Consider the following 16,544-nt stretch of genomic DNA (forward strand, 5'->3'; position numbering starts at 1 on the left):
GTCTCCACACATCTGGACTCCAGTGCGCCTCCCCAGCCCGGTACGTCATGTGCCTGCTCCCCTCACTCTCCCTGAAGTGCGTGTCACCAGTCCGGTACCACCAGTGCCGGCTCCAGGCCCAGGCCTCCAGTGCGCCTCCCCAGTCCCGCTCCACAGCATCATCCCTCATTCCCTACCTCCACCTCCACAGCATCATCCCTCGTTCCCTACCTCCACCTCCACAGCATCATCCCTCGGTCCCTACCTCCACCTCCACAGCATCATCCCTCGGTCCCTACCTCCACCTCCACAGCATCATCCCTCAGTCCCTACCTCCACCTCCACAGCATCATCCCTCGGTCCCTACCTCCACCTCCACAGCTTCATCCCTCGTTCCCTACCTCCACCTCCACAGCTTCATCCCTCGTTCCCTACCTCCACCTCCACAGCATCATCCCTCATTCCCACCCTCCACCTCCAGTGTCATCCCTCGTTCCCTACCTCCACCTCCACAGCATCATCACTCGTTCCCACCCTCCACCTCCAGTGTCATCCCTTGTTCTCTCCCTACACCTCCACAGCATCATCCTTCCTTCCCTCCCTCCACCTCCACAGATTCCTTCCACGTTCCCTCCCTCCACCTCCACATAGTCCTTCCTTGTTCCCTCCCTCCACCTCCACAGAGTCATTCCTCATTCCCTCCCTCCACCTCCACAGAGTCCTTCCTCGTTCCATCCCTCCACCTCCAGAGTCCTTCCTCGTTCCCTCCCGCCACCTCCACATAGTCCTTCCACGTTCCCTCCCTCCACCTCCACAGAGACCTTCCACGTTCCCTCCCTCCACCTCCACAGAGTCCTTCCTCGTTCCCTCCCTCCACCTTCACAGAGTCCTTCCTCGTTCCCTCCATCCACCTCCACAGCGTCATCCCTCACCTTATCCTCCTCACAGTTTGTGGTAGACACGTTTCCCCCCCTTCCCTCCTCTCACAGTTGTTATCAAATCTGTCCATTTCTAAAATCTTTGACATCAAAGACCGTCAAGAAGGGAGGAGAAGCACTGTGAACGTTTACAATGGAGGTGCCATCTCCCAACTGCAGTATGGAAAATATACATTTTAAAAGAAACTGACAGAGAGAGAGAACTGGTAACAAGAAGAATGTGCTCCAATTCTTTCACAAAAACAGAGGTGTCTTGGAGTCAGGGGGCCAAAATAGAGGAACTGCTATATTTAATGCAAAACCCCATTCAAACAGATAACCCACTAACATATTATACAAACCCAGCCAGTATGCCTGCAGGACTCTATAACATAGTATACAAACTCAGCCAGTATGCCTGCAGGACTCTATAACATAGTATACAAACCCAGCCAGTATGCCTGCAGGACTCTATAACATAGTATACAAACTCAGCCAGTATGCCTGCAGGACTCTATAACATAGTATACAAACCCAGCCAGTATGCCTGCAGGACTCTATAACATAGTATACAAACTCAGCCAGTATGCCTGCAGGACTCTATAACATAGTCCACAAACCCAGCCAGTATGCCTGCAGGACTCTATAACATAGTATACAAACCCAGCCAGTATGCCTGCAGGACTCTATAACATAGTATACAAACTCAGCCAGTATGCCTGCAGGACTCTATAACATAGTATACAAACCCAGCCAGTATGCCTGCAGGACTCTATAACATAGTATACAAACCGAGCCAGTATGCCTGCAGGACTCTATAACATAGTATACAAACTCAGCCAGTATGCCTGCAGGACTATATAACATAGTATACAAACCCAGCCAGTATGCCTGCAGGACTATATAACATAGTCTACAAACCCAGCCAGTATGCCTGCAGGACTATATAACATAGTCTACAAACCCAGCCAGTATGCCTGCAGGACTCTATAACATAGTCTACAAACCCAGCCAGTATGCCTGCAGGACTCTATAACATAGTCTACAAACCCAGCCAGTATGCCTGCAGGACTCTATAACATAGTATACAAACCCAGCCAGTATGCCTGCAGGACTCTATAACATAGTATACAAACTCAGCCAGTATGCCTGCAGGACTCTATAACATAGTCTACAAACCCAGCCAGTATGCCTGCAGGACTCTATAACATAGTATACAAACCCAGCCAGTATGCCTGCAGGACTCTATAACATAGTATACAAACCCAGCCAGTATAGGGATGGTGTAAGTTCTGCTAGGACATTATGGATAGAGATGGGGATGGTGTAAGTTCTGCTAGGGCATTGTGGATAGAGATGGGGATGGTGTAAGATAGGGATGTAAGATAGAGATGGTGTAACGTGACAGCCCCCTGTTCAGCAGGAAGTCCAGCATCCACAAGGTAAGGCTAGGGTCCACCAGGTGGTGGTCCACCTGCCTGGGTGGCAATCTTCCAAGCTCTGTGGATTGCAGTGCAGGGGGCTTCAGGGCCTCTATGATAGACAAGGACAAGCACGTCATAAATGACCCTACACACAATCCTACCCAATGTTCTGAGCTGCTGGCCTCCGGAAGGAAGAATAGGTTCAGCAAGAATAGGAACAGGACAAGTTTAATTCCATCAGCCATCAGGCTGCTGAAAAGTGAGACATAGGACAGATGTAGGATGCTGAACAGTGAGACATAGGACAGATGTAGGATGCTGAACAGTGGGACATATGACATATGTAGGCTGCTGAACAGTGGGACATAGGACAGATGTAGGATGCTGAACAGTGGGACATAGGACAGATGTAGGCTGCTGAACAGTGGGACATAGGACAGATGTAGGATGCTGAACAGTGGGACATAGGACAGATGTAGGATGCTGAACAGTGGGACATAGGACAGATGTAGGATGCTAAACAGTGGGACATAAGACAGATGTAGGATGCTGAACAGTGGGACATAGGACATATGTAGGCTGCTGAGTGGGACAGGATGCTGAACAGTGGGGACATATGTAGGCTGCTGAACACAGATGTAGGATGCTGAACAGTGAGACATAGGACATATGTAGGCTGCTGAACAGTGAGACATAGGAAAGATGTAGGATGCTGAACAGTGAGACATAGGACATGTGTAGGATGCTGAACAGTGAGACATAGGAAAGATGTAGGATGCTGAACAGTGAGACATAGGACAGATGTAGGATGCTGAACAGTGAGACATAGGAAAGATGTAGGATGCTGAACAGTGAGACATAGGACAGATGTAGGATGCTGAACAGGTAGACAAAGGACAGATGTAGGATGCTGAACAGTGAGACATAGGACAGATGTAGGATGCTGAACAGTGAGACATAGGACAGATGTAGGATGCTGAACAGGTAGACAAAGGACAGATGTAGGATGCTGAACAGTGGGACATAGGACAGATGTAGGATGCTGAACAGTGAGACATAAGACAGATGTAGGATGCTGAACAGTGAGACATAGGACAGACGTAGGCACAATACATGGTCGGACAGTAGACTGCAGAGACTGAATATGTGAAAACGTAAATGTGTGACTTGTGTGCTTTCCAGTGTTTCTGTACTGCATGTAATATATTGTGTTGTGTTAGTGTATTTGTATGCTGACGTCATGAAATGAATGTAACTGGACAATGAAGTATATCGTATCTTATACATTAGTATACAGTAGGCTATGGTATAATACACAGCAAGATCAGCTCAGTATATGTACTACTTAAATAACTGAGGTATTATTCACTTTTACTGATAAGAAAAGGGTGACCAACTACACCCTATTTCATAATCACACAGCATTGACATCCGGGGCTTGACACACACACACACACGCACACACACACACACACACACACACACACGCACACACACACACACACACACACACACACACACACACACACGCACACACACACACACACACACACACACACACACACACGCACACACACACACACACACACACACACACACACACACACACACACACACACACACACACACACACACACACACACACACACACACACACACACACACACACACACAGCCTATAATCAAACATTCACCTGAGTACCATTTGAGGAAGGCCTGATAAGGTAGCAGAGGAAGTGGCAAACAGTCTACACCCTTCTCTGCATTCCTACAGTACCGTGGCCCTGTCAGAGCAGTCCAGACTTTACAGGGGATCACATACAGGAGTATCAGATACAGGAGGATCACATACAGGAAGAGGAGAGGAAGAGAAGAAGCCAGAAGCCTGAAGAGACTGACAGAGAGTGTCAGAGAGAGGTGTGACAAGTAGAGAAAAAATAGTTTTTGAGTCAAGTCAGGGAGAGGAGGCAGGGGGAGCTCAGAGAGAGAGCTGTCCAAAGAAGTGGAAGAGAGATCAAGGTGCAAAGAGATCAACAGTGAAAAAAAACTTGGTGAGAAAACAAAAAATAGACATCTACAATCGGTTTGAGTAGGTTAAAAGGTACAACCGCCGTACAGTACTGTACTCAACAGCCGGATTTGACCAGAACTAGCATCGCCATGGTGACCCTGGACACGCGGACCCTGACGGTGCCCGTGGGCATCGTGAGAATGCTGGAGGTGGTCCTCACCTGTATCTCCTTCAGCCTGGTGGCCTCGGTGGGTCACTTCGGCTCATCCTACTGGGCCTGGTGCATGTTCACCTGGGTCTTCTGTTGCTTAGTCACCCTCCTCATCCTCATCATGGAGTTCACCACCCTCCATGCCCGGGTGCCCATCTCCTGGGACGACTTCACCACCGCCTTTGCCATGCTGTCCACGCTCATGGTGGGTAACGTCCACGGCGTCTTTTGTCTGTGGGTTAGACTATAAGGGGTAGAATCCAGATAACATACCTACATATTAGTGTCAATGTGCGACAGTTACATTTGAGACAATATAAGCATTGAAAACTAGAGTAGAGATGGATGTGTGTAGTTTACTTTTGTGTAATTGTAAATCAATTAAAAGGCGATTTTTGGAAAATTACACATCAATCTTCCCTGCCACAGATTAGACTTCTGTTCGTGGAGGTGTACTTGTACATCACACTGCTTCATGCATCAGAAACAGGAGTTAGCCAGTACCTACGGGCCGTTCTGGCCGAGATAAGGCTACTTACTTTTTTATAAATATATTTTGCCCTTATATAGTGAGTATCAGCCCTGGACCTTGATCAGACAGTTGTTGTTATCATACGGTACATGAAGTGGTTAAATGAAACATGCAATATTTTAGTACCACTTAGAGTTGTTGGTCGATCCAATAATGGCAGCAATCGCTAGTCGTGTGCGTACATTTACTCTCACACTAATTGCGAATGAACTTATACTGAGACATAGACGCCAGCAGATCCTATGTAGTAATAGTCCTTTCTAATTGCTAGTTCCACTGAACTAGAACGTGTTATTGATCAAAGTGATGATCTCATCTTCAGTATGTCACAACAGCAAGGCAGCTAATCTATCTTTTTCTCTAGTGTAGTCCATATATCACCTCTAGTCAGATCAGTGAGAACATTGGATAAATGCAATAAAAGGAAAGGCTTTAACCATTAATAAGGTGTGCGTTGGAGTTCCTGTAGCTTTGCCAATATTTTGGAATGGTTTATTGAGTAGGAGCTACATTGGTAGTAGATTAAGTAGAAGTATCAGGTGATACGCATAGAACTTTGACAACTTTAATGAGTCAATTAAGTCCACTGACATTCCATGTTATTGTCTTCAAACTCTGATGTTGTTTATTCTATTCCATTGCTGTTATACATCCACCATCATCATCTATTGTCTTGGGCTTTAACAGGTGCTGGCTGCCTCCATCATCTACCCCACCTTCTTCACGTGTGTCTCCTGCGGGAAGCAGATCGCCGCCACCGTCATTTCCTGCCTGGCCTTCCTCTTGTACGCCACGGAGGTGGGCCTGATCCGGGCCAAACCCGGCGAGATCAGCGGCTTCCTCTCCACCGTCCCGGGCCTCCTCAAGGTCCTCGAGGCCTTCGTGGCCTGCATCATCTTCATCTCTCTGGACCATGGCTCCTACTCGCGGTTCCCAGGGCTCCAGTGGTGCGTGGCGGTCTATTCGCTATGTTTCATCTTCGCCCTCATCATCATCCTCTTTACTATCTGCCGCCTGCTGTCGCTCTTCCCGTTCCCGTTCGACAAGGTGCTGACGGGCTACAACGTGCTGGCCGTGCTGATGTACATGACGTGCGTGGTGATATGGCCTCTCTATAGCTTCCAGAACAACCACAGCAGACCCAGCGGGTGTGGCCGCAACTGCTACTGGGATAACCAGGTTGTAGTGGCGTTCATGACCTGTTTCAACCTTGTGGTTTACATTGTGGACACGGTCTACTCTTTCAGGCTGGTGTTCTTCGTCACCCCGGCTTAGGACAAAGGTCAAAGGTCACCCACCTTACCCAACCTGAGAACTGGCCCCGAAACACCTTGCCGGATCTTAAACAATAGACTGAACTTTACTTTTGTATACTGTAACCATGCTGTTTTTTTGGAACACTAATTGGTATTGGGAGAACGTCTCTGTATGGTGGATAATAACCGTTTTACTGGGCAAGATTACATTGTGAATGATAATGCTTCTTCATTGAAAAAATGAGGGTTATAGTACTACTAGCAATTCACAAACCATGAGGTGGAGAAGAATGTTCTGAATGCTTGGATCCCTGCGTAGATTCAATGTATATTTTGTCTTCCCGTCTTTAAAATACACAAGGAACTCTGCAGTGCACCCTACGCAGTCCACATGGGCTGTAATCAAAGTGAATAGAAAGATCAAAGAGCTGTTCTTGATATGTTCATTTTATTCTCATATTCTGTTCTCCATTTCATCTCTGTCTCTCTGGCCTTGATTCAATCAGTTCAGCGTTAACCCCCGATAACCCACAACTGCATAGCAGATCATTGGTTTTACTGATTTGACAGCTCCAACGATGTTACACCTTTGTCATGGCCCAAATAAAAACAGATCTGCTATGCAGTTGTCGGCTATCACATCTCCATCTCTCTCTCTCTCTCTCTCTCTCTCTCTCTCTCTCTCTCTCTCTAATCCTGACAAACATGCAATCCAGACAGATATGACAGAATTCAGTTAAATAAGTAAATAAGTAAAACACAACTATTGACATTTAGCTGACGTGACCAAATTGTTTTAATAATGTTATATAACAATAAAATAAAGAAAACATTTGCTTAACACCTATTCTCTTTCTACAACACTGTTAAAGGACATTCAGCAATGCTCCCTCCCTCTCCCTATTTGCTAGGGTGTGTCTGCTATGAGAGGCCCATTGGATGAAATGGCATGGGATGTCGAAGTCCAGCCCAGGGCTTTGCTTTCATGTCTCTTTCTGTGTTTGCTGAGTGCGGCGGGGAAGCCGACAGCGAGATAAGTCTCAACCACACTCCGCTCCGTCCCACCTGGATGACATCACTCTCTTACACAGGCAGCATCTGAATCCCTCATGGACCGTGGCTTACCACAGATTCGATTTGATAGGGAACATATTGGGCCATTCTGAGGCTGCTAAACTAATTATAATTTCTAAAAAGACAGCAGAATAATTGTGGTTGGTGATCTGTTTATGGTAATGATGTCAAGGTCTCTCATGCCCACACTTTGTTTTGTGATACATATGGCAGGGGTTATTCCTTTCTTCATGAGAGAAATTAAGTTAAGTGACGAATGAAGAATCATTGTTCCAAAACAGAAGCCAACAGAATGATGGAGGTTCCTGATCTGATTATGGTAATGAAGTCAAGGTCTTTTATGTCCACATCTTTTCTTCTGTCTTGCAACCTTTGACAGGGATTATTGATTTGTTCAAAAGAGAAATGAAGTTATGTTGCTGCTGTCTCCTTGGCACAGATCAAGAGGGAGCTAAAAGTGAAAAATGGATGAGGCAGATATAGAGAGAGGGAGAGAGAAAGAGAGAGAAATAGAGAGAGAGAAGAGGGAGAGTGAGATAGAAGGAGAAGTATATAGAGAGAGGAGAAGGAGGAAGATTATGAGGGTATATAACAGTGAGAGGGAGTTGGGCAATGCACGGACAATATTTAAAGGGATCATTGTCCTTCAGCTGAGACAGCTGCTGCTGTTGACACAACCATGCAATCTCCATAGACACACATTGGCAGTAGAGTCAATTAATCAAAACAATTGTACATCTCGGTCATTTTTCATTATTGTGTTAAACTGCCCTAGCGGCACCAGTGAATCCAAATGTAATACATTTTGTAAATGATTCCAAAAATCTAGAATGTTACATTCAAAGTTGGTATGGTACACTCTGAACTGGGTCAGTAGTATGCATATAAGTAAGTAAGCATTTCACGGTAAGGTCTACATTTGTTGTATTCGGCTCATGTGACAAATAAAGTTTGATTTGATATCATATTATCTTTATCAACCAGAACATTATTCGATTTCCATTTTCAGTGGAAACAGAATAGTTCCTCTACAAATCCTTTGCCTACCACTCCTCCCCCTTCCCTCCATCTCTTACTCTCCCTTTCTCAAGAACATGGATGAGGATATTAGTCAATAGCCATCAAGTGTCAAAAAAGAGCTTAAGTCAAGTTAGGAACATTAAACTGAACAAACGTGAGGTTACTTCAAAAGCCTGGGTTTCCCTGGTTGGGGGATGTGCACTTGGACCAGAGCTGGGTGCAAATAGTATCAGAAATCTTTCAAATGCTGTAGTTGTGCTTGATTGAGCTTACCTGACACAATGGATCCAATAGAATAGTTCCAAAGGTGCGAACCCCACTGTCTTTCCAAGTAGACTCAATCAAATGCTCAAAGTATTTTAAAGATTTCAAATCTTACTTGAACCTAGGTTTGATATGGTCCCACTCCCAGGGATTGGGTCAGTATTGAAGTTTACCTTTGACAGAGACCAGAGTCCATCATGTGTGGCGTGGGCGAGCCAGATAAGACTGGGTCGTAAAACGTGCAATTAAGCCAAGAGAGGGCAGGATACCCCATAGAAATAGAATGAACAGAACGGGCTTGGAACCTCTAAACTCATGGGTACACTCGCAAAGGCTGCCTGGTATTGTGATGCAATTATTTCCAAGGTAATTATTTCCAAGGTAATTATTTCCAAGGTAATTATTTCCAAGAATGTTAATTGAAATGTTTTTTTATTTAACCTTTATTTAACTAGGTAAGTCAGTTAAGAACAAATTCACAATGACGGCCTAGGAACAGTGGGTTAACTGCCTTGTTCAGGGGCAGAATGACAGATTTTTACCTTGTCACCTTGGGAATTTGATCTACCAACCTTTCGGTTATAGGATTAGCATTGAAAACATGACCAGCGGTCGGGAAATCATGTTATAAAGTGGCTGTAGACAACTTTAAAAACATTTAAATGAATAAAATGACAGTAAAACAGTTAATCTATTTGTTTGCTGAGTAATAGTCTGAAATTCACCTCCGTTGTATTTATTTTCCACTTTGATGGTGAACTTTCTGTACTGCTACCATTCTCTCTCAGTCATTTTCATTCAGGCGCTGGTGCAATGAATTTGTTTATTTTAGAATGCTTTTGCATTTAATTATTAAGCTATCCTAACCTCTGTTATCTTCAACCTAGCCTATGGGTACGCTCGCAATGGCCGCAATCATTGACATGAATGAGGAGGCCCGTTCTATTCACTCTATTTCTATGGGCTACACACCATCATAAACACAGGAGGAGTTTGGCTCGACACAGGCATGCTCTGGTCTCCACAGCATGGGGAAGGAGACTTGGATAATGCAGGAATGAGAGAAGGTCTTACCTTCCTTGGAATTGTAGTGCTTTACTGGAAGGTCCTTAGTCGGCAGGGGAATGCACAGAGAGACAAAGACGGTAGGAGAGGGAGGAGGAGTGGAGATGTCAATGTGACACGGTGGAGAAAAGAAAGTGACACAGCAGAAAATTACTGGGTGAGCTTCCATGAAGAGGAGAATGTAAGTCTTTAAGAGGCAACAGTAAATGAACACAGTTAATTGAATCAGTGATTCATTCAAATGTGAAATATGTACATTTGGTAAAAGAGAGCAAAGGAGAGAGACAGAAAGAAGAACATTAGCCAGAAGAAAGAGAGAGGAAAACAACAAGTCAAGGAACCCTTGGTGAGTAAACAGTCACCCAGTCCCTAGATAGATCCTTCAACAGTATCTCATCATGGTGAACCTGGACCTGAGGTCTCTCACCCTGCCGGTGGGCATCATCCGTATGTTTGAGGTGGTCCTCACCTGTATCTCCTTCAGTCTGGTGGCCTCGGCAGGCCATGTGCTCTCCACACACTGGGACTGGTGCATGTTCACCTGGTGCTTCTGTTGCTTCTTCTCCCTCTTCATCCTCATCATGGAGTTCACCCGCTTCAGCGCCAAGGTGGGGGATGTTTACTGTCTGGATTTGATGGAATAGATTGGTGGGAGGGGAATTTGTGGCTCACGTGTATCGTAGCTTATGTGTATCTGTCTTATATATTTCTAATGTCTATTTCTATTGTAAAGCAGTAGTAGCAGTTGCACGTTTTTCAGGAAAACATATTTTTCAGGAAAACTCTTGGCCCTAGACATAACCTTTCCTCACATCTCCCCTCCTCATCATCTCAAGGTGCCCATCTCCTGGGATGACTTCACTACGGCCTTCGCCGTGCTGGCCACACTAATGTGTTTCACCTCCTCCATCATCTACCCCACCTTCTTCACCTGCCCCACCTGCTACCGCCAGATTGCTGCCACCGTCAGCTCCCTACTCTGTTTTGGATTGTACGTCGGCGAGGTGGTGTTGGCCCGCCTCCGGCCCGGTGGTGAGATCAGTGGCTTCCTGTCCACTGTCCCGGGCCTCCTCAAGATCCTGGAGACTCTGCTGGCCTGTATTATCTTTACGTCGCTGGATCCGGCAAGGTTTCTGTTTCATCCGGGACTGCAGTGGTGCGTGGCGGTTTATTCCCTCTGCTTCATCTTCGCACTCGTCATCATCTTCCTCACCGTCGGTCAGCTGCTGTCGCTCTTCCCCTTCTCGTTTGACAAACTGCTCACGGTCTATAATATTCTGGCCACCATGATGTACATGACTGCCATGGTCATCTGGCCACTGTATAGTTTCGAGAACAACCCCCGGCCCGTTCCGTGTTCCCCCTGTCCCTGGGACAATCTGGTTGTGGTGACATTCATGACCGTGATCAACCTGGTGATCTATATTTTGGATACGATCTACTCGATAAAGGTGGTCTTCTTCACATTGGATGAGGAATAGGCCAGATTCTCAGGAACCTTCACTCCAACTTTTCCAGAACCGGTCAATGACTGACACACTATCATATTGCATGGAGAAACTATTGTTTACTGAATAAGAAACTCCAGCACGTTGGTAATCTTGATTCTCCACATATGGTTGAAAAGATCCATTTCATTTCTAGAGAATGAAGAGTTTATTTTCAAATCAATGACTGAGAGCTTGGAAGAAGAACAATTGCAGAACGTTGGCAGAACATTTGCTGATGTCTTTTGCTTCAGACATGTGGAAGATATTTAGTTATTCCTATAACACTGTAAATGAACTCTTATTGCAGATGAGGATTCTACAGGCAAGGACACACTGTTTATCACTTGTAGCTATTAAAGTGTGCAGTAGGAAGCTGAGTTAATGATTGATCGTATCGATTTCATAGAAATAAAAAATACAGAATTTTGGATCCTGATGCAAATACAATATGAATGTCTAATCTGGCAACATGGTATGTATAACCGTTCCTTTGGGCCAAAGGCACTAGCAGCAATATAGATTCTGCCAATTGCAAAGGATTTGTGATCTTATATTCATGTTGACCACTTCTTTCTTGGTTGTTAGACATGTTCTCTTGTTGTACTGCTAGTTGGCTCACTAACTGCCAGATCGTTGATTACCTGCTGAAGTGCTATGTGGACTGCACACTAAAAACAAATGGTTCTACAGTATATAGTGCCAAATAATAGTTATTTGGCTCATAACGATAGTGTATCCTATTTTGGTACTATATAGAACCCTTTTTTGAAGGTTCTATAAAGAACCATGTTCACAAGGTTATAAATGGAACTATTATGGTGCTATAAAGAAACCTTTCCTAAGGTTCTAAAAATAACTTTAAAAAAGGTTCTACATAGCACCAAAAAGGGTTCCGCTATCATTACAACCCTTTTTGGTGCTATAAAGAACCCTTTTTAATGGTTATTTATAGAGCCTTTATGGAGAATGGTTATATTAAATTAAGAACCTTTCTCAATCTCAAAGGTTCTACAAAGAACCCTTTGAAGAACCAGAGAGAGATATTTATTCTGGTTAGACATATACTGTTAAAATTCCATAGGTGTTGTTGAATCAGGTGTGGTAGCTCTGGAACAGCTGGGGTTCTCTGAGGAGAGAATTGAGAACTGCTGGTTTAGGTATTTTTAAAAGACTGGAGTTGGAAGGGGACTCAACTCAAGAACTGATCTTTCATTATGATGTTGACCTTTTCTTAGACGCCAATAGAATAGGGAGAGGTAATCAGAGAAGGTTTGTGTACAGGACAGGGACCTTCTCCATTGAAGTGTACCATCTTTCAGATGCAGACATAGGGTGCATTCAAAATGTCCAGTAGTGCACTATATAGGGAATAGGGTGCCATTTCGGAAGCATCCATAGACACTTCATTCTGTCTGCTTTTGAATGGGCATGACGATTATATCCTCAAATTCACAGTCATGTAAGATATATAAAAACTGATATTCGTGTTTGTGGATTAATTTACTTCTGTTAGATGCCTTTCATTAACCTCTATGGGATCGGTGACCCACCCTCAGGAGGGTTGAGTTAACGTGCGTTAATGTGATTAGCATGACATTGTAAGTAACAAGAACATTTCCCAGGACATAGACATATCTTATATGGGCTGAAAGCTTAAATTATTGTTAATCTAACTGCACTGTCCAATTTACAGTAGCTATTACAGTGAAATAATACCATGCTATTGTTTGAGTGCACAGTTATGTACTTGAAAATGTATCAATAAACCAGTTAGGCACATTTGGGCAGACTTGACACAACATTTTGAACAACATTTTGAACAGTAATGCAATGGTTCATTGGATCAGTCTAAAACTTTGCACATACACTGCTGCCGTCTAGTGGCCAGAATCCAAAGGGCGCCTGGACTCCTAAGTGATATGATGGCCTTTCTATTGCATTTCAAAGTTGATGGGACAAAAAATAATAATTGAAAACTCATGTTTTTTCTTTGTATTATCTTTACCAGATCTAATGTGTTATATTCTCCTACATTCATTTCACATTTCCACAAACTTCAAAGTGTTTCCTTTCAAATATGCATATCCTTGCTTCAGGTCCTGAGCTACAGGCAGTTAGATTTGGGTATGTCATTTTAGGCAAAAATGTAAAACAATTTGCCTACAAAATACTTGCATAGCGTATAGCAATGATTGACAACCAAAATCTATGGCAACATGCTAACAATAGAGATGTGTGAATGATTAATGACACACATTAACCTTTGTTCCCTCTCAGCTCACTGTATGATTGAACCAGAGAGCGTTGGACAAGGGCTGTGCAACTCAAACAAATGTTCAGATATATATAGATTGTGTAAAATGTATCATTAAGAAAAGGGAATCGTGTCAGTTCTTGTCATTGTCTATCCGCAACAGTCCTACTGGTTCACGTCATTCGTTACACTCCCTGGTGTGATCATGTTAATCATTACCCAAAGGTTGTGTTGATGTGGGTTGCTAGGCTGTGTTGCCACTTGTAGTTTATGACTCAATAACAATAGACCTACTGATCAACGTAACCAACTTGAAAATAGCAGAAGTGATACTGTATTTTTCTCAATAAAAAGAAGTGACAGATTTCACAGTTGTAACTTCTGTCTGCTGAAGCGTGAGCTAAATAGTGGCTCAATCACATGACTGAGAATATACAAATCAGACTCTCATTGTACTTCTGAAAAGTTTCATTAAGTTTGATGTATAAACCAGTCTGGAGCGAAGATAGATTTGGAATATATGTCATTAGAGAGAAAAGGGCTTGTCCTTGCTGCATTGTCTATTGTCAAATAAAAAATGATTTGTCATATGCACAGGATTCAGTGAAATGTAAACAGTACAGTGAAATGCTTGCAAGCTCTCCTGTCAGCTATTGTTGTTCTTCTGAATTGACAAAGACTGAGTTTTTTCTGTTGTTGCTGTGTTTGAGCCGCTACAGTTAATTTACATGCAAAATGTTAGGGAAGTGAGGTTTTGTGGTTTGTGCATAATGTGACTGACCGGACTCTACCTTGGATAATTTCTACAGAAGGCTACTCCGAATGACAAAGAGCAGGTAATAGTCCTAGGAAGTAAAAAGTTAGCAAAACTATGAGGTACTTAAGTTGGGACTAAAGACTTATGATTTATGGATACACTTAATTTCTCATAACTATGGACACACTTTCAAGGTGCATACTTGGACATCAGATGTGCAAACAAAGTTGAAAGTTTTTCAAAGAAAATGTTCACAGAATCCTTCTGTCTGGCTGGAAAAATAAATTTTTTACGGATCTATTTCTTTAGAAATGCGATCAAGTTCACAATACATGACAGTCAAACAACTGTGCCTGCAGCCAAGGACCAAGAGTCAGTGGCAGCCAATAAATGATGATATCATGTATAATCAGACCTGCCTGCAGGCTATTTCAAGAGAGAAATTGAAACTAAATGTGGTGCCATATTTCCTCTGGCCTCTCTTTCTCTCCTCTTTGGTCTGTCCTTTCTCTCCTCTTTGGTCTGTCCTTTCTCTCCTCTTTGGTCTGTCCTTTCTTTCCTCTTTGGTCTGTCCTTTTCTCCTCTTTGGTCTGTCCTTTGGTCTGTCTTTGGTCTGTCCTTTCTCTCCTCTTTGGTCTGTCCTTTCTCTCCTCTTTGGTCTGTCCTTTCTCTCCTCTTTGGTCTGTCCTTTCTCTCCTCTTTGGTCTGTCCTTTTCTCCTCTTTGGTCTGTCCTTTCTCTCCTCTTCGGTCTGTCCTTTCTCTCCTCTTTGGTCTGTCCTTCTCTCCTCTTTGGTCTGTCCTTTCTCTCCTCTTTGGTCTGTCCTTTCTCTCCTCTTTGGTCTGTCCTTTCTCTCCTCTTTGGTCTGTCCTTTCTCTCCTCTTCGGTCTGTCCTTTCTCTCCTCTTTGGTCTGTCCTTTCTCTCCTCTTTGGTCTGTCCTTTCTCTCCTCTTTGGTCCGTCATTTCGCTCCTCTTTGGATCGTCATTTCGCTCCTCTTTGGTCGTGAGCACACTTGTCAATGGAAACTTTGATTTATGTACACATGTATTACACTGTGAACAGCAGCTCTGATACCTCCATGGGACCAGGTTGATGTGAATAAATCAGCTTTGTGTCCGGAATTCTCTTTGTCTGTCTGGGACGTTGGGTGTGGGGGAGGCAGGTGTGCAAAGAAAAAACCTAGTATCTCAAAAAAGTCAATTTTTTGCAGTTGTTTTCAGATCTAATACCATTGAGTCTTGGAAGTTGACACGGTGTTTCGGATGTTTTTAATTGATCCTTGAGCCATAAAACATTTACAACATATGCATGGCAATGACTACTTTCAATTTATGTAAAATAATCCAAATTGACAAAAATGTAGATAGAAGGGTTTTCAGGGCAGCCCTTGGTGTGTAGGGATAGACTTATGCTGGGGCATTTTACATGGGTAAGGGAGTTGCCTGAACCCTTGGACACAAAGGAGGTCATAGGTTGAGAGAAAACTGACTGTCCCTTGCTGACTGTGTGTTCTGAGTGAACCTGTCCTGCATAATCAAGGTTGGGGAGTAATGGATTACATGTAATCTGTTACATATAATCCATATGCACATACAGTGCAGGAAAGTATTCAGACCCCTTCACTTTTCTACATTTTGTTACGTTACAGCCTTACTCTAAAATTGATTAAATTGTTTCCCCCTCATCAATCTACACACAATACCCCATAATGGCAAAGCAAAAACAGGTCAAATATTTTTTTTGCAACATTTCATATATGTATAAAAAAAAAACGTAAATATCACCGTTATCATAAGTATTCAGACCTTTTACTCAGTACTTTGTTGAAGCACCTTTGGCAGCAATTACAGCCTCAAGTCTTCTTGGGTATGACGCTACAAGCTTGGCAAACCTGTATTTGGCGAGTTTCTCCCATTCTTCTCTGCAGATCCTCTCAAGCTGAACAGCTATTATCAGGTCTCTCCAGAGATGTTCAATCGGTTTCAAGTCCAGGCTCTGGCAGGGCCACTCAAGGACATTCAGAGATTGTCCCGAAGCCACTCCTGCCTTGTCTTGGCTGTGTGGGTCATTGTCTTGTTGGAAGGTGAACCTTTGCCCCAGTCTGAGGTCCTGAGCGCTCTGGAGCAGGTTTTCATCAAGGATCTCTCTGTACTTTGCTCCGTTCATCTTTCCCTCGATCCTGACTATTTTCCCAGTCCCTGGCGCTGAAAAACATCCCCACACCATGATGCTGCCACCACCATGCTTTACCGAAGGGATGGTGCCAGGTTTTCTCCAGGCGTGACGCTT

The 16,544-nt window shown here is 43.8% G+C and overlaps 2 protein-coding genes across 2 annotated transcripts; both read left to right on the forward strand.

The window, feature by feature from the left end:
* The first annotated feature begins 4,043 nt into the window (after positions 1 to 4,043).
* On the forward strand, positions 4,044 to 7,916 carry LOC112226339 (myeloid-associated differentiation marker). The gene is made up of 2 exons (XM_024390748.2): positions 4,044 to 4,747; positions 5,762 to 7,916. Exons 1-2 carry the CDS (start codon positions 4,481 to 4,483, stop codon positions 6,347 to 6,349), a joined length of 855 nt encoding a protein of 284 aa, XP_024246516.1. The 5' UTR covers positions 4,044 to 4,480; the 3' UTR covers positions 6,350 to 7,916.
* A 1,693-nt stretch (positions 7,917 to 9,609) lies between these two features.
* Positions 9,610 to 12,527, forward strand: LOC121838613 (myeloid-associated differentiation marker homolog). The gene is made up of 2 exons (XM_042316041.1): positions 9,610 to 10,361; positions 10,590 to 12,527. Exons 1-2 carry the CDS (start codon positions 10,152 to 10,154, stop codon positions 11,232 to 11,234), a joined length of 855 nt encoding a protein of 284 aa, XP_042171975.1. The 5' UTR covers positions 9,610 to 10,151; the 3' UTR covers positions 11,235 to 12,527.
* The last annotated feature ends 4,017 nt before the right edge of the window (positions 12,528 to 16,544 follow it).

Source organism: Oncorhynchus tshawytscha, unplaced genomic scaffold (genome assembly GCF_018296145.1).
Source record: "Oncorhynchus tshawytscha isolate Ot180627B unplaced genomic scaffold, Otsh_v2.0 Un_contig_5276_pilon_pilon, whole genome shotgun sequence".
NCBI lineage: Eukaryota > Metazoa > Chordata > Actinopteri > Salmoniformes > Salmonidae > Oncorhynchus > Oncorhynchus tshawytscha.